At 35.4% G+C, this 17,174-nt stretch overlaps 1 protein-coding gene across 4 annotated transcripts in view; it reads right to left on the reverse strand.

The window, feature by feature from the left end:
• Positions 1-17,174, reverse strand: part of PLCZ1 (phospholipase C zeta 1) — a 53,070-nt gene that overhangs the window by 7,041 nt on the left and 28,855 nt on the right. For 3 of the 4 annotated variants that reach the window (XM_037739134.1, XM_037739126.1, XM_037739136.1), the window contains 6 exons: positions 13,110-13,259; positions 9,663-9,747; positions 9,496-9,563; positions 7,679-7,835; positions 4,229-4,345; positions 2,999-3,168 (listed from right to left, as the gene is read on the reverse strand). In XM_037739134.1, coding sequence (XP_037595062.1) covers positions 2,999-3,168; positions 4,229-4,345; positions 7,679-7,835; positions 9,496-9,563; positions 9,663-9,747; positions 13,110-13,259 — 747 coding nt within the window. Of the gene's footprint in view, positions 1-2,998; positions 3,169-4,228; positions 4,346-7,678; positions 7,836-9,490; positions 9,564-9,662; positions 9,748-13,109; positions 13,260-17,174 lie in introns of all 4 variants that reach the window. The other variant, XM_037739139.1, reaches the window with a different exon arrangement.

Below are 17,174 nucleotides of genomic sequence, written 5' to 3' on the forward strand. Positions count from 1 at the left end.
ACTTCCTGGGTTCAAGTGATTCTCCTGCCTCAGACTCCTGAATAGCTGGGATTACAGGCATGTACCACAACACTCAGCTTATTTTTTGTATTTTTAGTAGAAACAGGGTTTCACCATGTTAGCCAGGCTGGTCTCAAACTCCTGACCTCAGGTCATCCTCCCACCTCAGCCTCGCAAAGTGCTAGGATTACAGGCATAAGCCACTGCACTCACCCACATATCTTATCCTTAAGAAATCCTCACACAAATGAAGAAGACAAGCAACAAATAAATGAACAAATAAATGTTGTGATAAACATGATAAATGTATAGTATATGCATGCAGAGGGTGTTACGGAAAACAACAAAGCTACAAAAAGAAGCACAGCTAACCTAGCCTAGGAAAATGCTTTCAAAAAGAAGTGATCCCTAAGTCTTGAAAAGTGAGTCAAAATGGAGTAGGCAGGTGAAGGCTGAAAGAATACTCTAGTGACAGGAAGAACATACACAATTCATGGAGGCAAGTCATGGTTAGAGAAGGATCCTAGTTCCATATGGTTGTAGAACAGGGTGAAAGCCAAGAAGTGGTGAGAGATAGGGCCAGACAAGGCCTAAGAAGGTAGTCAAGAGACACAAATAAATACTATGTATGCATGATCAGATTAGCACTGTAGCAAAATCTTTCTGGTCAACCTGTGGAGGATAGAGATGGAGGACTGAAACAAACTACCTGAAACCATCAGGAAGCCAAAGGAATAGACCTGATGACAGGTAGTAAATTCCTGATACAGGACAGCCGCAAAGTAGGTCAGATCAAGAGAATGGAGAAGGAAAACATTAAGGAATAGAATCATCGAATTTAAAGTTGGTCTGCATGTGGGAAATGGAGGCTATGTGGAAGATTAGAATGGTTCTCAATTTTCTAGTCTGAGCAAAGTGGAAGAATGAGGCCATTTGTGGAAATTTAAATAAGAATAGAAGTAGATTTGACTAAGAAAGGATGTTCACGTTTTAATATTTTAACTTTGACAGAATGGTGATTACGGAGGTGAGGATGCTCAGTGAGCTAAAATATGCCTTTAGATTCCCAAAATGAGGTCCAATTAAAACTTGAGCATTGTTGGTGGTGAAACTATGAATGTTTATGCAACAGAACCCAAGGAGAATCATTTGAGACAAGGTTTAAGGAAAGACTTTAGTTAACAAATATCTGAAGGGAAGGCAGAGAAAGAGGAAGCCACAAATAAAAGTGACAATCACTTGGAAGGTAGGGGGTAAAAGGAGAGTCCAGTCGCAGAGCACAGAAAAGTAATGTGTGTAGAAATGGAAGGAATCTTCAACCTGGTTGATTTGCCATTTCTTTTTAACCAGATCAACTACAAAAAGGAAGCCAACTTTATGATAACGTTGTAAAGTGAACTCAGTGGTTAATACTTTGCCAGACCATGAAAGAATATTAATGATCCAGTGTTGTAGGCAATTGCTTCCTATCCACTAAATGCTTCTACATCCGAGTTACAAACTCCTTAACAGACAATAGAAAAGTCAGCTACGTACTTCATAGGCACTGTTTCCTGCAATGGGCAGGATCTTTCTAGTCCTGTTCATCTTTGCTATACTTTCCACATTAATTTCTGGAAAACAGCTCTCAATCCTCTCATTCTCAGCTAAGATAAAGTGGCGAGGGCCTGAGGTAGACATGGCATGTAGATTCCGAAATCCTGTGGTATTAGGATGGTGGAAAAAGGAGCTGAGCTAGGAAGAGTTGCAGAAGAAGCACATTCTGGAAGCACCAGCATTTCCTGCGCTCTGACAGCCAGGTAATGAGGAGCAGGGGCGCACTCAGCAGCTAGCAGAGCTTCACTAAGTAATGACATGCTGGTCAGGGACGGAAACATAAGTACTTACAAAATTCCAGGTAGGATCTGAGATGGTTTATACAGTGCTAGGAGTAACCAGTTAAATAGAAAGAGGGACCAATGAAACCATACCCACTCTATTGATTTGCAAACAACAGGTACAGTTACGCCCTAAAATAGAATTGCTCATAAGTGGAGAGAAAAGGCAACTAGAGATTTTTCAAAAGATTTGCTCACATTTTAAAAAGAAAATAAACATAGCACTTAGGTTATAGAGGAACAAGAAAGATGTTTTGAAAAGTCTTTACTAATGGAAAAAAAATCTTAGACACTGCTTTTATGCTCCATAAGGTTTTACAGGATGTAATTTAAAAAAAAAATAATAAGACGAGTTTGGAGGAAGGGTACTAAGTGGGATACAGATAGAAATAAAAAGGAAGCAATAGGAGGTCAACTGCAATGGGGCAGGAGAACTAATAATGCAGGAGAAAAAAAAATCATTACATTAAAATTAAAACGAAATCAGTAAGGAACAAAATCAAATGCAAACTTTGAATCATCAACATAAAGGAAAAAAAATGTTAAAAGCTCTCCCTACATGCAGTGGAAAAGGGAATACATTAAAGTTGACACAAATTAACAGAGACAGAAGACAGATACTGGAGAAAGACATATGGATAATTTTTCTTTTTAAGTAATCAAATGATATTCACAGACATATGGGGGAAAAAATCCTGACCTACAAAAGCCTAATAGTGGACACTGAAGAAAAGACAACAGCTCATAAAATTTCCTGGTAAAATCCATCAAAGGCAAGAAAAAGCAACATGTTCACAGCGTAATTAGTGGGCTGGCCTGTGACCTGTATCTCACAATATTTAATTCCTAAATAATGAAATCATATAAGTAGAACTTTGAGAGGAAAGTTTTTAGCCTCAATATGTCTAATCACAGGCAGCTAATCATTCATGTAAAATTGCAACAGGAAGACATTTTTCAGATGTAGAAGGATGCTGAAATACTACCCACATATAGTACCTGAAAGATTAACAGAAACTTAAAAGAAATTAAAGCAAATCAGTGGAATTCAAAAATACTAATGAACACTATCTAGTTTATATAATAACCAAAAAATGTAAAAGAAAAGTTATTCATCTTACCCTTATCGTAAGTGTAATTGGCATACTCTCTTTTATGTTACTTGGGTTAAAGTCTGATTTACTATCTCTTAAGAAATGTGGTTTCAAAATATATCCAGAACCACCATTATCCAAAAATTTCCCATTTTGCAGATCCATAGGCAGACCAGGAGTCTGGAAATTTAAAGCCACTGTAAGAAAGAGGTATTTTGACATTATTAGGAAATAGAGAATACAAATAAAAGAACACAATGAAACCACTTACTGAAATCTAATCATGGATTATATATCCCTGAATGTTCTAAGAGCAAGCATCATTATCCTAATAATTCATGATTTCTAAATCTTTCTCTTCTGCCATGTCCATATTAATGAGTTCCAAAGTTTAATGTGTAATAAGTTACTACACAGCTTTGAGTAAAGAAATCAAAATGGTATCAAGTATAGAGTACGGAATAACAATGTTCATGTCAGGTAACATTTAAGAAATATGAGCATAATGAGTATCAGTACATTAAATGCAAGAAATAAGCCATCAACTATGTCATAAATTTTCAAGTCCAAGTGATGCTGTTGTCACTTGAGGAGAAAGTGAGAAACAGGCAAAGCCATGATTGTCATTAAAATAGGGAAGCATCCATGATATAGGCTGGTAAATAGCCGCTGTAGAGAATACCACCCTCCACCTCCCACCCAGCCCTACTATTCCCCTCCTCACACCTGCAGGCCTTGCCATAATCCAGTAGAAGAAGGGTAACACCTGGTACTTTCTGACTGGTTAGTGCAGTGCTGTACCAGCTGTGCAATTTGGAATAAGAGTCCGGTGAGGACAAATAACAAAGCTGTGCGATCTTATTCACTTTTCAAGGCTATGCATGTAGAAGCTCATGTAATGTATAAATGATAGAGGTCATATGATTTGAAGAGGACTTGAACATAGGCAAAGGAATTTGATCTTCAATGTCCATTTGGGTTTCCTTGTGCCCTTCTTCCACCACACATGTCTCATATTAACTCCTCATGAATTTAACCACCATTCCCTAAACCATCACCCATATTTACCCCCCTTCAACACAGTTAGGAATGACTTCAACTCTTAAAACCCATGATTCACCATTAGTGCCTGACCCCGAAACCCCTAAGAACAAAAAATCTTTACAAAAAGCCTTTTGCATGAATGTTTCATACATCCATAAAGTGAATCCATTTTATGTTACTTTTGCAAACAACTCGATATCCTATATAACATACCCATTTGACAACCTATATTCCAAAATTCCTGGGGATTAAAATTAGAAGAGTCTGCTCTTGTTGCTTTGGGATATATTCTGGTAATGAACTTCCTGGTGTGAAAAATAAACTCATGGACTGAAAAAGAATGATTAAAACATTGTTAAATAGTTCAAATGAATTAAATAAGCCACTATTTCTATATATACCATTTAATTCTATAATAGTTTCAACAATTTTCATATGTATTGTCTTGGCAAAAATTTGCAATGAATGAAAATCAGAATAAATCCATGCCTTTGTTTACAGTATAATTCACTATTATTTAGATGTTAGTGACAATTTTATCACAAAATTTATGTTCACTGATTATTCAAGGAAAAATTGGTTAGATAATTTATATATTTTTTTACATCCAAATTATTTCACTCTGTTGTAATAATATAAAAATTCCAAAATAAAATGCATGCATTTTTCAAAACAAAAGCAGCATTTTCACCCATAATTTTTCCATTTTGATTTTTGCAGTAGGACAGAATCACATGGAAGTCACACAAAGCTGTATGATTCCAGCTAAATTAATCCTACTTTCACAGATTCTCAGGGTCGAAAGGTACCTCTGAGTTGTACAGTTCAACTTCCAACCCCTTCACTCCAGCATCTTTCTCCAAAGTTTATTCAAATCTGAGTGTACATCTCTCTATTGAAAAACTCTCAATGCTTTTAATTATTTCAAATGCCTTTCTTACTTGGATAATCTTTACATGCTTGTAGTATACACACATGCAGGAACAAACATACACATGCAATCTACTTCAGTTTCTATATATATTATTTGTGTTTCTTCTCTTCTATATAATATTTAAGTCACTTGAGATTCAAACTAACTTATACCCTTTATCATTTGGCACCTTCCTCAAATTTTTGAACACAGATTTCATGCTTCTCCAAGGTTTATCTTTTTTCATTAAAAAGATCCTGTTTCTGCAACCATTCCTGGTGACGTAGTGACTCATCATGGGAGAATGGTTATTGCTTATGGCTTACTTCATTTGCTAATCCAACTAGAATAGAATCACCTTCCCCCTCACTCTAAATACTATTATTTAGGAAGCATTGTCAAATTAAAAATTACAGTTAATTTTATCAATATGCATTTTCAAAGTTACACATTCCTTGAGAGAAAGTTTATTTCAAAACCATGTGTGTATTAATGCCACATAGGTGTCCAAGTATCATACTCCCTTATCTAGTCCTAACAGATGTCTGTCCTTAGGCAAAACACATACTCTCCTAAGTTTAATGTTTCTCATTTATAAAGTAATAAATATGAATGATGACTAAGGTCTCATAACATAATATGATTTTGTTATTTCTATGATTAGCATTTATAAATTAAACATGTTTGTTATTACAAATGCAGTTCATGTTCACTGTAAAATAGGAGGACATCAAAGAACAAAACCATATGTCATCATCCAATTGATAACCACTGATAACTCCTTGATATATATCTTTCCATTCTTTTGTATGTGTATAATTTTTAGTTGAATGATAATGTTTGCCACCTTTCATAAGCCACTATTATTATTTACTAAAATAATGTGAAAATCATTTCATTTCAATAATATTCATCTACAACATTATTTTTAATGATTTTTATTATGTTTATAATAATTGACATCCTTGAAGTTAAACCTTTGCTGACTTCATTAATTATTTACTATTAACTTTTGGTGCAAGAAAAATGCTCTATAATCCTTCCAAGAGATGGTAACACTATCCTTTGACTCTACTCAGAACTATCCAATTCTTTTCCAAATTTTTTTGTAAGTTTTTAACATGATAAAAGTAATATAATTAAAAATATAATAATTTGAAGGAACAGAGACCAGTAAAGCATGTCATTCAAACTCTCTTAAGCATACCTTACAGTAAGAAATACATTTTACAGTCCAACACACATGCACCTTGCACAATTGTGCTTACAATACAGTCCTTCTATTTTATTCCATTCCATTCCTTCCATTCCATTCTACTCTATACTACTCTATCCTATGCTATTATTTAATCGTAGTCCATACCTACTGAATTGATTTTTGGTTACAACACACAGGTTAAAAAACGAAAAGAGCCTTTAAAAATTCCAGGATCTCTCTAATAGATAGAGAATATGAACTAAAGTATTCTTCAAAATCCTTGAGTACCTGTGACCAGCCCAATAAGGTTAATCATTAAATATATCAGAATCTGCATTCCCAAACAGCAACTTTTCTCAAGACAATTGTAGGTGCTGATTTTCCTTCTGTGGTATTTCTACACAAGATGGTAGATTGCATTTTTTTAACTTTTAATTTTTGTGGGTACATAGATATATATATTTATGGCATATATGAGATATTTTGATACAGACGTACCACATATAGTAATCACATCAGGGTAAGTGGTGTATCCATTACCCCAATCATTTGTGCTTTGTGTAGCAAACAATCCAATTATAGTATTTTAGTTATTTTTAAATGTACAATAAATTATTTTTGGCTGTAGTCACCTGTTATGCTATCAAATACTATGTCTTATTCAATCTATCCAACTATAGTTCTGTATCCATTATTGTCCCCATTTCCCCTACACCTCCACTACGAAAAAAAATTGTCACCTGGCTGTTAAATTAGTTGCCCTCTCCCTTTTAACTTTGGGACACTACCCACATAATGAGTCTTCTTCCCAGTCTCTTTCTCAGGACCTGTTTTACCTTGGGCACTGCCAAACAGAATAACCACCTCAGGTTTAGAATTGGACGCAATGAAAAGAAGATGCAGAGACAGACGACACCTCTAGGGGTGTGCAGTGTGGCATGCACACTCTGCACAACCATCTGGTAGTCCAGGCTGGGGGCCATTTTTTCCCCTTCCTTCACCATAGACATAGAGGCTCCAAGGCTGATTAACTCTACCCCTTTTGATGCCTATTAAATACATAAAGTTTAGCTGTCACTGCCATAAACCTTTATTACCACCTTCCTGCCTGCAATCTCACCCTTTAGCTTCTATCAGTGGCATTGTTTACAAATACAGTGAATCATGCCACTCTGAGATTTCAATCTCTCCTGCTCACCTTCACTCCTAGAACAAAGTTCAAGCCTTCCAGTTTGGCTCTGCCTCCGTCTGCCGCCCTGCCACTGCTCTCCTATATAAACTGCTCACTACAGCCCCCTACCCCTCAACAAAGGTGGCCACGTCAGACATTCTCAATCTAAATGTCATTGCTTAGAAAAGTTAATTAATGGCTGTGTTCTGTGAAATAAAACTTAACAAGACCTGAGGTATGTAACCCCTCTCTAAATTTTGCTAAATATGTTGAAATTTTATAAGAATATACATTTTATAAACATCATTGAGCAATCTTAACACCCTAGCAGTGAATCTAACTCATTTAAACATTTCTTCTATTTGAATCATAAAAATTTACCTCTCAATTTTGAAAGTTTTCGGGCTTGTGTCTCCCCAATAGAATTATTTTCATTAAATTGTTGATACAACCTTGAATGTTGAAAGTTTCTGAACTTCTCAGCTTTAGTATAAATGACAAGATCAGATAAGGCCAGAGAAATTTTTAGCTTCCTGATCTAAAAATAAAATGCAGTAATTTCACATTTTTATGCTAATAATTGGGAAAAAATCTTTTTCTAATAAAACATACTTTGAAATAAATGATTTTCATCTTTTCATTAGATTATCTCCTCAAACACCATTTGTATTAACTCAATGTGGTTATTTTTGGGAACAAAAATATTTAATGTTAATATAAACTAGCTCAAATTTAAAATCATGATTAATGTAATAAGTATTGAGGACCACAATTATTACTATTTCTTTTTTCATAAAGATCTCAGTGTATTCCTGTGAATTTTATAAATTTAGGAATTTTCGTCATGAATAAATTTACTTTGAAATGACTTCTATTATATAGTGAACATTTGCCATCTCACAACCCGGCATCTATTTCTTTTNGAATTTTATAAATTTAGGAATTTTCGTCATGAATAAATTTACTTTGAAATGACTTCTATTATATAGTGAACATTTGCCATCTCACAACCCGGCATATACTTCTTTTTAGCCATTTCCCAAGTTTTGTTTTGGGAAAACATTTCTTGTTCAATCTCAATCCAAGCCTGAGTCATGAAGATTGGGTGGGCTAAATAGAACTTTGCATTTCCCTAGCAACAGTAATTGGTTCAGGGATGTGAGCATAACCAGGTGAGAGCCAACGTACCAAAAAAAAAAGAAAAAAAAATTGCTTGCTCTGCCAACAGATAGGCATGCCACTGGATTTGAAGCTGAAATGATATAAAGCTGAATTTTTGCAATAGTCTTGCACCAACACAGAGAAAGTGGGAGCAAAGCTGGAGAAAGAAAGAAAGTTCTTCTAACTTTATGTGAGACACTATATCAAGTCATTTTTGAAATTAAAATCCCTTTCACTGAATTTTTCATCTATGCAGGCCAATTAATTGTCATTTTATCTAAACCAGCTGGATTGGGTTTGTGTCACATACAACCTAATGTACTTTCTTTCCTCATGCTGATGTATATACATATAAAACTGCATATTATAAACATTGATTCTTGTCTCTGCCTTTACTAATACCAGGGAATTTATGTTGTGTATCTCTGCATCTTTTGCACTTTGCACAAAGTGTGCTTCATAAGAGTGCATAATATTTATCAACTATAGAGAGTTTTTTTATTTTTACTTATTTATTTTTGAGACAGGATCTCATTCTGTTGCCCAGGCTGGAGTGCAATGGCATGGTCTTGGCTCACTGCAACCGCCACCTCCCGGATTCAAGCAATTCACCTCCTTCAATGTCCCAGGCAGCTGGAACTACAGTCATGCGCAACTACGCCAGGCTAATTTTTGTATTTTTATTAGAGACAGGGTTTCACCATGTTGGCCAGGCTGGTCTCAAACTCCTGACCTCATGTGATTTGCCCACCTCAGCCTCCCAAAGTGCTGGGATTACAGGCATGAGCCATCATGCCCAGCCTAAAGAAAAAAAAAAAAAATTTAAGCAGCTGTTAGCTTTTTTAAATTAAAAAAAGAGGCAATTTAAAAAATTTCTCTTCCACTGTCAATGTTTCAAAGTAAATTGTAAATGTTAGACTAGAGTTTTTACAAGAAGGAAAAAGACTTTTTTCCAGAATTTTAAAAAATTCTCCACCAAGAATAAAATTAGAAAACTTTTTAATCACTTGTAAGATTTTCACAAAGCATCACCTCACCTTCTTTTTCTTGAAAAGCATTGCTCCAGATAGCTTTTTTACACCTGTTTCCTTGTCTTGATTGTCTCCTAAAACAGATTCGAATATTTCTGATTCTTTGAATTTATCCTCCTCCTCCTCCTCCTCCTCTAGATCTGCCATTTCTTCTTCCCATTCCTCCACCTTACCACGCTTATCAGAACCTTTTCTTTCACGGGTTTCCTTCAAGGTTCCTATTTTCTTATTTTTAACTAATACTTTGAATTTTAGTGCCTAAGGAAACAATTTGAGAGATACAATTACACATTTACAAGTAAATTTGCATTGTAACAGTCATTGAAAAGTGTTTCACTATATGTTCAATTAGCCTACAGTAATAAGATATGTAAGAACTCTGTTTTTTCCCTTGCTTCTATTCATACCTCAGTACAGGAATGAATACAGTGATATAATGTTATTGATTATAATTCATCCAAAAATAAGCCTATTATGATTGAGACTTACCGTATGCCATTTCTTTGATATTTCACAAGCTGATACTATTCCAAAAATTTGAAATATGTGAAAAGTATATGTATATAAATACCATAATATTGCAATTAAAATGTTACAACTTCTGGTAGTAAATACTTCAGCTCATCATTTTCTTATCCAACATTAAAAAGTATTAAATGAAATCAGGCATATTAAAATGTCCATCCTAAGTTTCTGGCATCTAGTATAGACTAAATTAAAGATTTGTAATAAAGACTTCAAATTTCTTCTGTATTACATATAAGCATCATTAACTTAATATTTTCTATCCATCAAATCTTGAAGCATAGCAAAATTTACCATCAGTGTCACTTGTTCTGAATTCGAAGGCTCTGGTTCCATTCTTTCACTTGGTTATTCCTGCCCTTAGGAAATTTTCCTTAATTTAACGAGTACATTTAAGTGCCAGCTCTGTTATATACAGTGCTGAAATCTGGATTATAAAGTTTTTTTCTCCAAAGAGCATTGATTGTCCTTTCCCTTTTGTCATCCTCAGGTATCCATTCAAATTATTCCATCATCTTGGGTCTTCTCTCTTTTAAATGACCCTTATAATACTCTGTACTACAGAGTTTACCAAAGTACACTCTGCAATCCTATGCATCAAGAATATTATCAGAAGTGCTTGGAAAAGAGACAAATTCCTGGGATCTATTTCAAAATTAGAGAATTCGATTCTTGAATTGTGGGACTGGAATTGGGCCTCCTTAACAAGTCTCTAGGCTATTCTTTTACACACAAGGACAGAATATTGTAGGATAAAGTAACATTTTTTTTTTTTTGAAACAGAGCCTCACTCTGTCACCCGGGATGGAGTGCAGTGATGAGATCTCAGCTCATTGCAACCTCCACCTCCCACATCCAAGCAGTTCTCCTGCCTCAGCCTCCCGAGTAGCTGGGATTACAGGGTAACTTTAATTCTTCATTTACTCATTGAAAAGCACCTCTCTGCTTTAGTATGGAAGCTAAAATTTGAATGAAAGCTATGTACTGGAGTGCTAAAAAAATAGATTCACATATAACAGGAAGCAGGATTCTCTTCCAAGAAAGCTAAAAATTATTATAATTTTCATAATTGGATGATGGCTCGGGTTTAATCTTTGATAATATGTTTCCAGCATTTTACAAAATTATTTACTATTTCTTTTCTGCCACAATTGAACACATTATGTGGGCATCCTTATGAGGCAAAAGAACTATAGTCTTTCCAGTTATTACACAATTCACTTTTTTCCGTCTCAGTTCTATCGTGAGCCCTATATTTCTTGTCACTAGTGCCACAACACTTTCACTTTAAAATTTTTCACTGATTTAAATAAAATGTTAAAAGAAGTAAAATTTGAGGATCTTCCAAATTTATTATGCCAAAGGGAAAAGTTCAGCCCTGGAAACTCAGTCATGTAATACGGCTGTTTTTCTTAATCTGGTGCCTGACTATTGCTTCCTGACCTTTGTGCTGAGATGTTATACGTTGACCAGACTCCCTATTCTTCATTCAAACCTAGACAAAATTATCTTAGAGATAGAGAACCTTGTAATTACCTCTTTACAATAAAATGTTAAACAAACCCCTTAGAGTGTAATCAAGAGTAGCCAGTAAAATCTTAAATCTGTATGTTAGCCATTGTATGGAAATTATTGTAATTCTCTTCAGCACATCTGTTTTTGCCTACATAAAACAATTTTCACTTTTTCTCACACCAGGAGCAATGACCCCCATTCTTTGCTGTGTGTCCCAGGAAACTACCCTCACACTTTACACTTGAATAAATTCTTCTAACTGAATCCTGAGCCTTTTGATTATTTTAGGTTGACAAAAATAAATAAATAAGAAAAACGCAGAGGGAAATAGTCATATATTACAAAAATATTGCCATGTCTACCAAATGTCAAAACTAAACTATTGGTTGTTAGACAATACTATCATCAAAAAAATGTTTATTTATCATCTAATAAAATTGGGAGTAAAAAGAAAGGCCCAGCAAGGAAAACTAATCAGGAGTAGTCAAAGAGGTGCTAGAGAAGGCTAAAGAATGTGATGTTACAGGCTGGGTGCGATGGCTCACACCTGTAATCCCAGCACTTTGGGAGGCCGAGGCAGGCGGATCACCTGGGGTTGACAGTTCGAGACCAACCTGACCAACATGAAGAAACCCCATCTCTACTAAAAATACAAAATTAGCAGGTTGGGGTGGTGCATGCCTGTAGTCCCAGCTACTCAGGAGTCTGAGGCAGAAGAATCGCTTGAACCCAGGAGGCAGAGGTTTCAGTGAGCCGATTATGGTGCCATTGCACTCCAGCCTGGGCAACAAGAGTGAAACTCCATCTCAAAAAAAAAAAGAATGTGATGTTACAACAGAAAGTGTTTCAGGGAAAGGAAGTGGAGGTCCACAGTATTGAATGTTAATGAGAGAACAACCAGATGAAGACTAAAATGAGTTCATTAGAATTTATCATTAAAAAAATCTTTGATGAATGTAATGGGAACTTTCCTGTGAAGCAGTTAGAAGAGGAAGAGGGACTGGATGGGTTGCAAGGAGACAAGAAAACAGAAATTTGGGCTGTGAGAGGGAGTAATAGAGAGCCAGAGAGAGAAGTGAAGTCCTGATAGTAGATATGGACGTGATTTGTGAAAGCAAATACTTCAGTATGCTCAAATTAAGATGGAAAGGGTCATAAAGACAGTGAAATTGAAAACAGTGCATTTTTTAAAGGGGAACCTGCTACCCAGCTATTGAGATACTGGGTACTGGCTCTATTTACAGTCTAGAACTTTTGCCACTTTCTGAGACTTTTGCCTATAAAACATACTAAATTTCTGGTCCCTAATACTAATTGCTTTGAAATTGGGGACCCATGAGGTAGGAGACACAATCAAAATGTGGATTTCACATAAAGATATATTCTCTTTATTGAAGTATATTCACCTAAATGTGCATGAGAACATTCCCTAGGCAACATTGCCAAGATAAACCTCTATGAGTGATCAAAAATAAGTGTTTTCATTGGTCTCTAGCCCAGTTTCAAGGGGCAATATAACAGTGACAAGTTTTCATGGAGTTTTTTTCTTAACATGAATTTCTCAGAAAAAAAAGTGTTACCTCTGGTGATGGCAGAGTATCAGGAAAATCATCAAGCATATCAGAAAGCAAGGACTCTCCAAAAGTAGTCTGCAAATTGTCTGCCATTACTTCTTGTTGGGCAGGAGAGCAGTGATTTTCTAAAGAGAGCACCACTGGGTAGTCAGATGTCTAAAAAAGTAACCATTACTATGGTTATTCATCAAAACTTCTAAATAACTGTAATGTAATTAATATAAGTGTTTACTGTATTTTTTAAAAAAACTTACTTCTAATGTTTAATACCTTTGCAAAATAAGTAAGTATTCTTTAAACTGAAAGTACTCTTGAATTTGGCAAAACAGAGACCATTAAATCTGTATAAAAAGAAAAATTTATTACAATTTATAACAAAAGAATAGGAACAACTGAAGCACCCATCAGTGAGTACTTGTTTAAATAAATTATATTGGCCAGGCTCAGTGGCTTACAACTGTAATCCCAGCACTTTGGGAGGCTAAGGCGGGTGGATCAGCTGAGGTCAGGAGTTCAAGAACAGCCTGTCCAGCATGGTAAAACCCCATCTCTACTAAAAATAAAAAATTAGCCAGGTGTGGTAGCATGTGCCAGCTACTAAGGAGGCTGAGGCAGGAGAACCACTTAAATCCAGGAGGCAGAGGTTGCAATGAGCAGAGATCGTGCCATTGCACTCCAGCCTGGGTGACAGAGACTCCATCTCAATAATAATAATAATAATAATAATAAATTACACCATATTCATGTAAAGGAATGATACAGACCAATTAAGAAAAAGGCAGGCAGCCCAGTGCGGTGGCTCACACCTGTAATCCAGCACTTTGGCCAAGGCATGTGGATCACCTGAGGTCAGGAGTTCAAGACCAGGCTAGCCAACAAGCCAGAACCCCATCTCTACTAAAAATGCAAAAAAAAAAAAAAATTAGCTGGGCATGGTGGTGGGAACCTGTAATCCCAGCCACCTGGGAGGGTGAGGCAAGAGAATTGTTTGAACCCAGAAGGTGGAGGTTGCAGTGAGCTGAGATTGTGTCATTGCACTCCAACATGGGCAACAGAGTGAGATTCTGTCTCAAAAAAAAGAAGGCAGAGCTATCTATACTGCTATAGAAAGTTATCTATGGATTTATGAAGAAAAGCAAGTTACCAAAAAGTAACATGCTACATTTTTCTTTGTTAATATACAAATATTTAGAGATTTTAAATGTGAAACAAAAACATTATACACTCATGAGTTGGGGGCAATGTTAATATTCTGCTTTTTCAGTTTTAAGTTTTGTAATCAAAATTCATTGTTTTAAAATTAGAAATGATAAAGATATTTCCAGTTTCTAATAGCAAAGGAATTTTATTAAGTGAAGCTTCAGCCCTTTCTCACTGCTGTAACTTCAAAACTTGCCATAAAATCAAAACATCATTGGATCTTATTTAAGATATTTTCTTTGTTTTGATTTCTTATATACTTATCAGGGCATAAATTTACCAATTTGTGAAAAAGCCAGGGAATCACAAGTCTTGCTGCATTTTCACAGCACTCAGAACAGAACAGATAATTACTATGTCTTTTTAATGTATGAGTATATTGCTTTGTGACTACATGATAAAAATTACTACAAACCTTGGTGGTTCAAAACGGCATTTATTCTCTCACAATCTAGTCACCAGAAGTTTGAAGTCAGTTTCACTGGTCTAAAATCAAGGTGTGGGCAAGGCTGCACTCCCTTGGGAGGCACTGGGGAAGAATCCTCCTTGCCTCTTCCAGGTTTGGGTGGCTGCCCACATTCCTCCACTTGTGGCCACATCTCTCTAATCTCTGTCCCTGTCTTCCCATTGCCTCCTCCTCTGGTGTATCAAATCTCTCTCTACTTCCTTCTTATAAAAGTGCATATGATGGTGTTTAGAGCCCACTCAGATAATCCAGAATAATCTTCACATCTAGAAGTGTTGAACTTCATTACATCTACAAAGACACTTCTTCCAAATAAAACAACACTTAGAAACTCCAGGAATTAAAACTTAATATTTTTGGAAGCCCTTATTTGACCTACACAATGACCTTCTCAATTAGAGTGAGTCTACTGACTCACTCTGACCCCAACAGAATAGTGTAAATCTTTTGCCAAATATAGTAAGTAATTCTGAGACTGGGCAAAGTGATGGCCTAGAAGGTGAATTCTTCCATGTGGCCCTGAAAACACTGATGTCATTTCTCGATCTTCTTGGCTCCATCCTCTGGGAAGATTCTCTTTCTTTTATCTTCTTTGGCCACATTGAAAGTGGTTGTTGAGGAGTTTGCTCTCTTGAAAGCCAAGCAATGTTTGCAGCCCATTTCCTTACCAAAGGCTGTTTTAAGGCTCACCTAAGGTCATACTTGTGGGGTTTTTTTTTTGGCAATACAAGTCCCTCAAAACTTAGATGTTTTATATATTTGTGTGAGTAAACTCATGCAACTAGACTCAAGGTTTTTTCCTAGTCATAGTTACCGTGTATTTAATTTCATGTCCTCTTTTTTCCAAATTAATAGTGATTACCTTGAGTAGGAAGTCTAAACTTTAATCTGATCTGTGCTGCAAAACTGAGTCATCTTGTTCAGCTGGGAAGTCTTATTGAGTTTTCATTGCTCAAAGCTTTGTTTAAAATCTCACTTCTTGCTCTTTTGGGTGTTTTAAATAAATTTTATTGTGTATACTTAAGGTATACAACAAGATGTTATGGGATACATGTAGATACTAAAAAGGTTATTATAGTGAATCAAATTAACATATCTAACTATCCATCATCTCGCAGTTACCCTTTTTTAAATTTCTGTGGCAAGAGCAGCTAAAATTTACTTATTCAGCATGAATAATATAAACAGTACAATTTTATTACCTATAATCCTCATTTGATACATTAGATAGCTAAACTTTTTCATCCTACATATGTGGTACTTTGTAGCCTCTGACCTACCTGTCTGCATTTTCTTCCTGCTCCCCATATCTCATTCCTGTCAATCACTGTTTCGTTATTTCTGTATATTTTAGGATTTTTTTTTTAATTCCACAGATAAGTGAGATCAGCCATTATTTATTTCTGTGTCTGGCTTGTTTCGCTTAGCATAATCTCCTCACCCATGTTGTGGTAAATGGAAAGATCTCATTCTTTTTAAAGACTGAATCATATTCCATTGTATATATCCATTTTCTTTCACCGTTTGTCTGTCAATGAACACTTAGGTTGTTTCCATATCATGGCTATTGTGAATAATTCTACAATGAACAATGCAGCACAAATATCTTTATGAGATGGTGATTTAATTCCTTTTGGGTATATACCTAGAAGAGGGATTACTGTGTTATATGGTGGCTCTATTTTTTTTTATTTCTTTAGCAACCTTCATGCTGTTTTCCCATTGGTGGTACCAATCTGCATTCCCACCAACCGTGTACACAGTTCTCTTTTCTCCATACCCTCGCCAACATTTGTTATCTTTTGACTTTTTGGTGAGACCTTCTAACATGGTAAGACTGTGAGGTGGTATCTCATGGTCATTTTGATTTGCGTTTCCCTGGTGACTAATAAGGTCAAGAACCTTTTCATATGCCTGTTGGCCATTTTTATGTCTTCTTTGGAGAAATGTCTATTCAGATTTTTTGTTTGTTTTTTAATTGAGTTGTTTTTTTTCCACTAATGAGTTGTATGAGTTCTTTATAAATTTTGGATATTTGCTTATTAGATACATGATTTGCAAATATTTTTTTCTAATCCATTTTGTTGATTGTTTTCTTTGCTGTACAAAAGCTTGTTAGTTTGATGTAGTCCTATTTATTTTTGCTTTTGTGATCTGAGCCTTTGACGTAATATAAAAAAAAAAAAATCATTGCCAAAATCAGCATCTAGGAGCTTTTCCCCTATGCTCCCTTCTAGGATTTTCATAGTTTCTAGTCTCATATGTAGGCTTTTTTTAAAGCCTATTTTATACCATTTTAACTTGATTTGTTGTCTATGGTGTAAGATAAATGTCTAATTTCATTCTTTAGCATGTTGAAATCCAGTTTTTTTAGTACCATTTATTGAAGATACTATCCTTTTTCA

The sequence above is a fragment of the Cebus imitator genome, unplaced genomic scaffold (genome assembly GCF_001604975.1).
Source record: "Cebus imitator isolate Cc_AM_T3 unplaced genomic scaffold, Cebus_imitator-1.0 Scaffold2, whole genome shotgun sequence".
In the NCBI taxonomy this organism is placed as follows: domain Eukaryota; kingdom Metazoa; phylum Chordata; class Mammalia; order Primates; family Cebidae; genus Cebus; species Cebus imitator.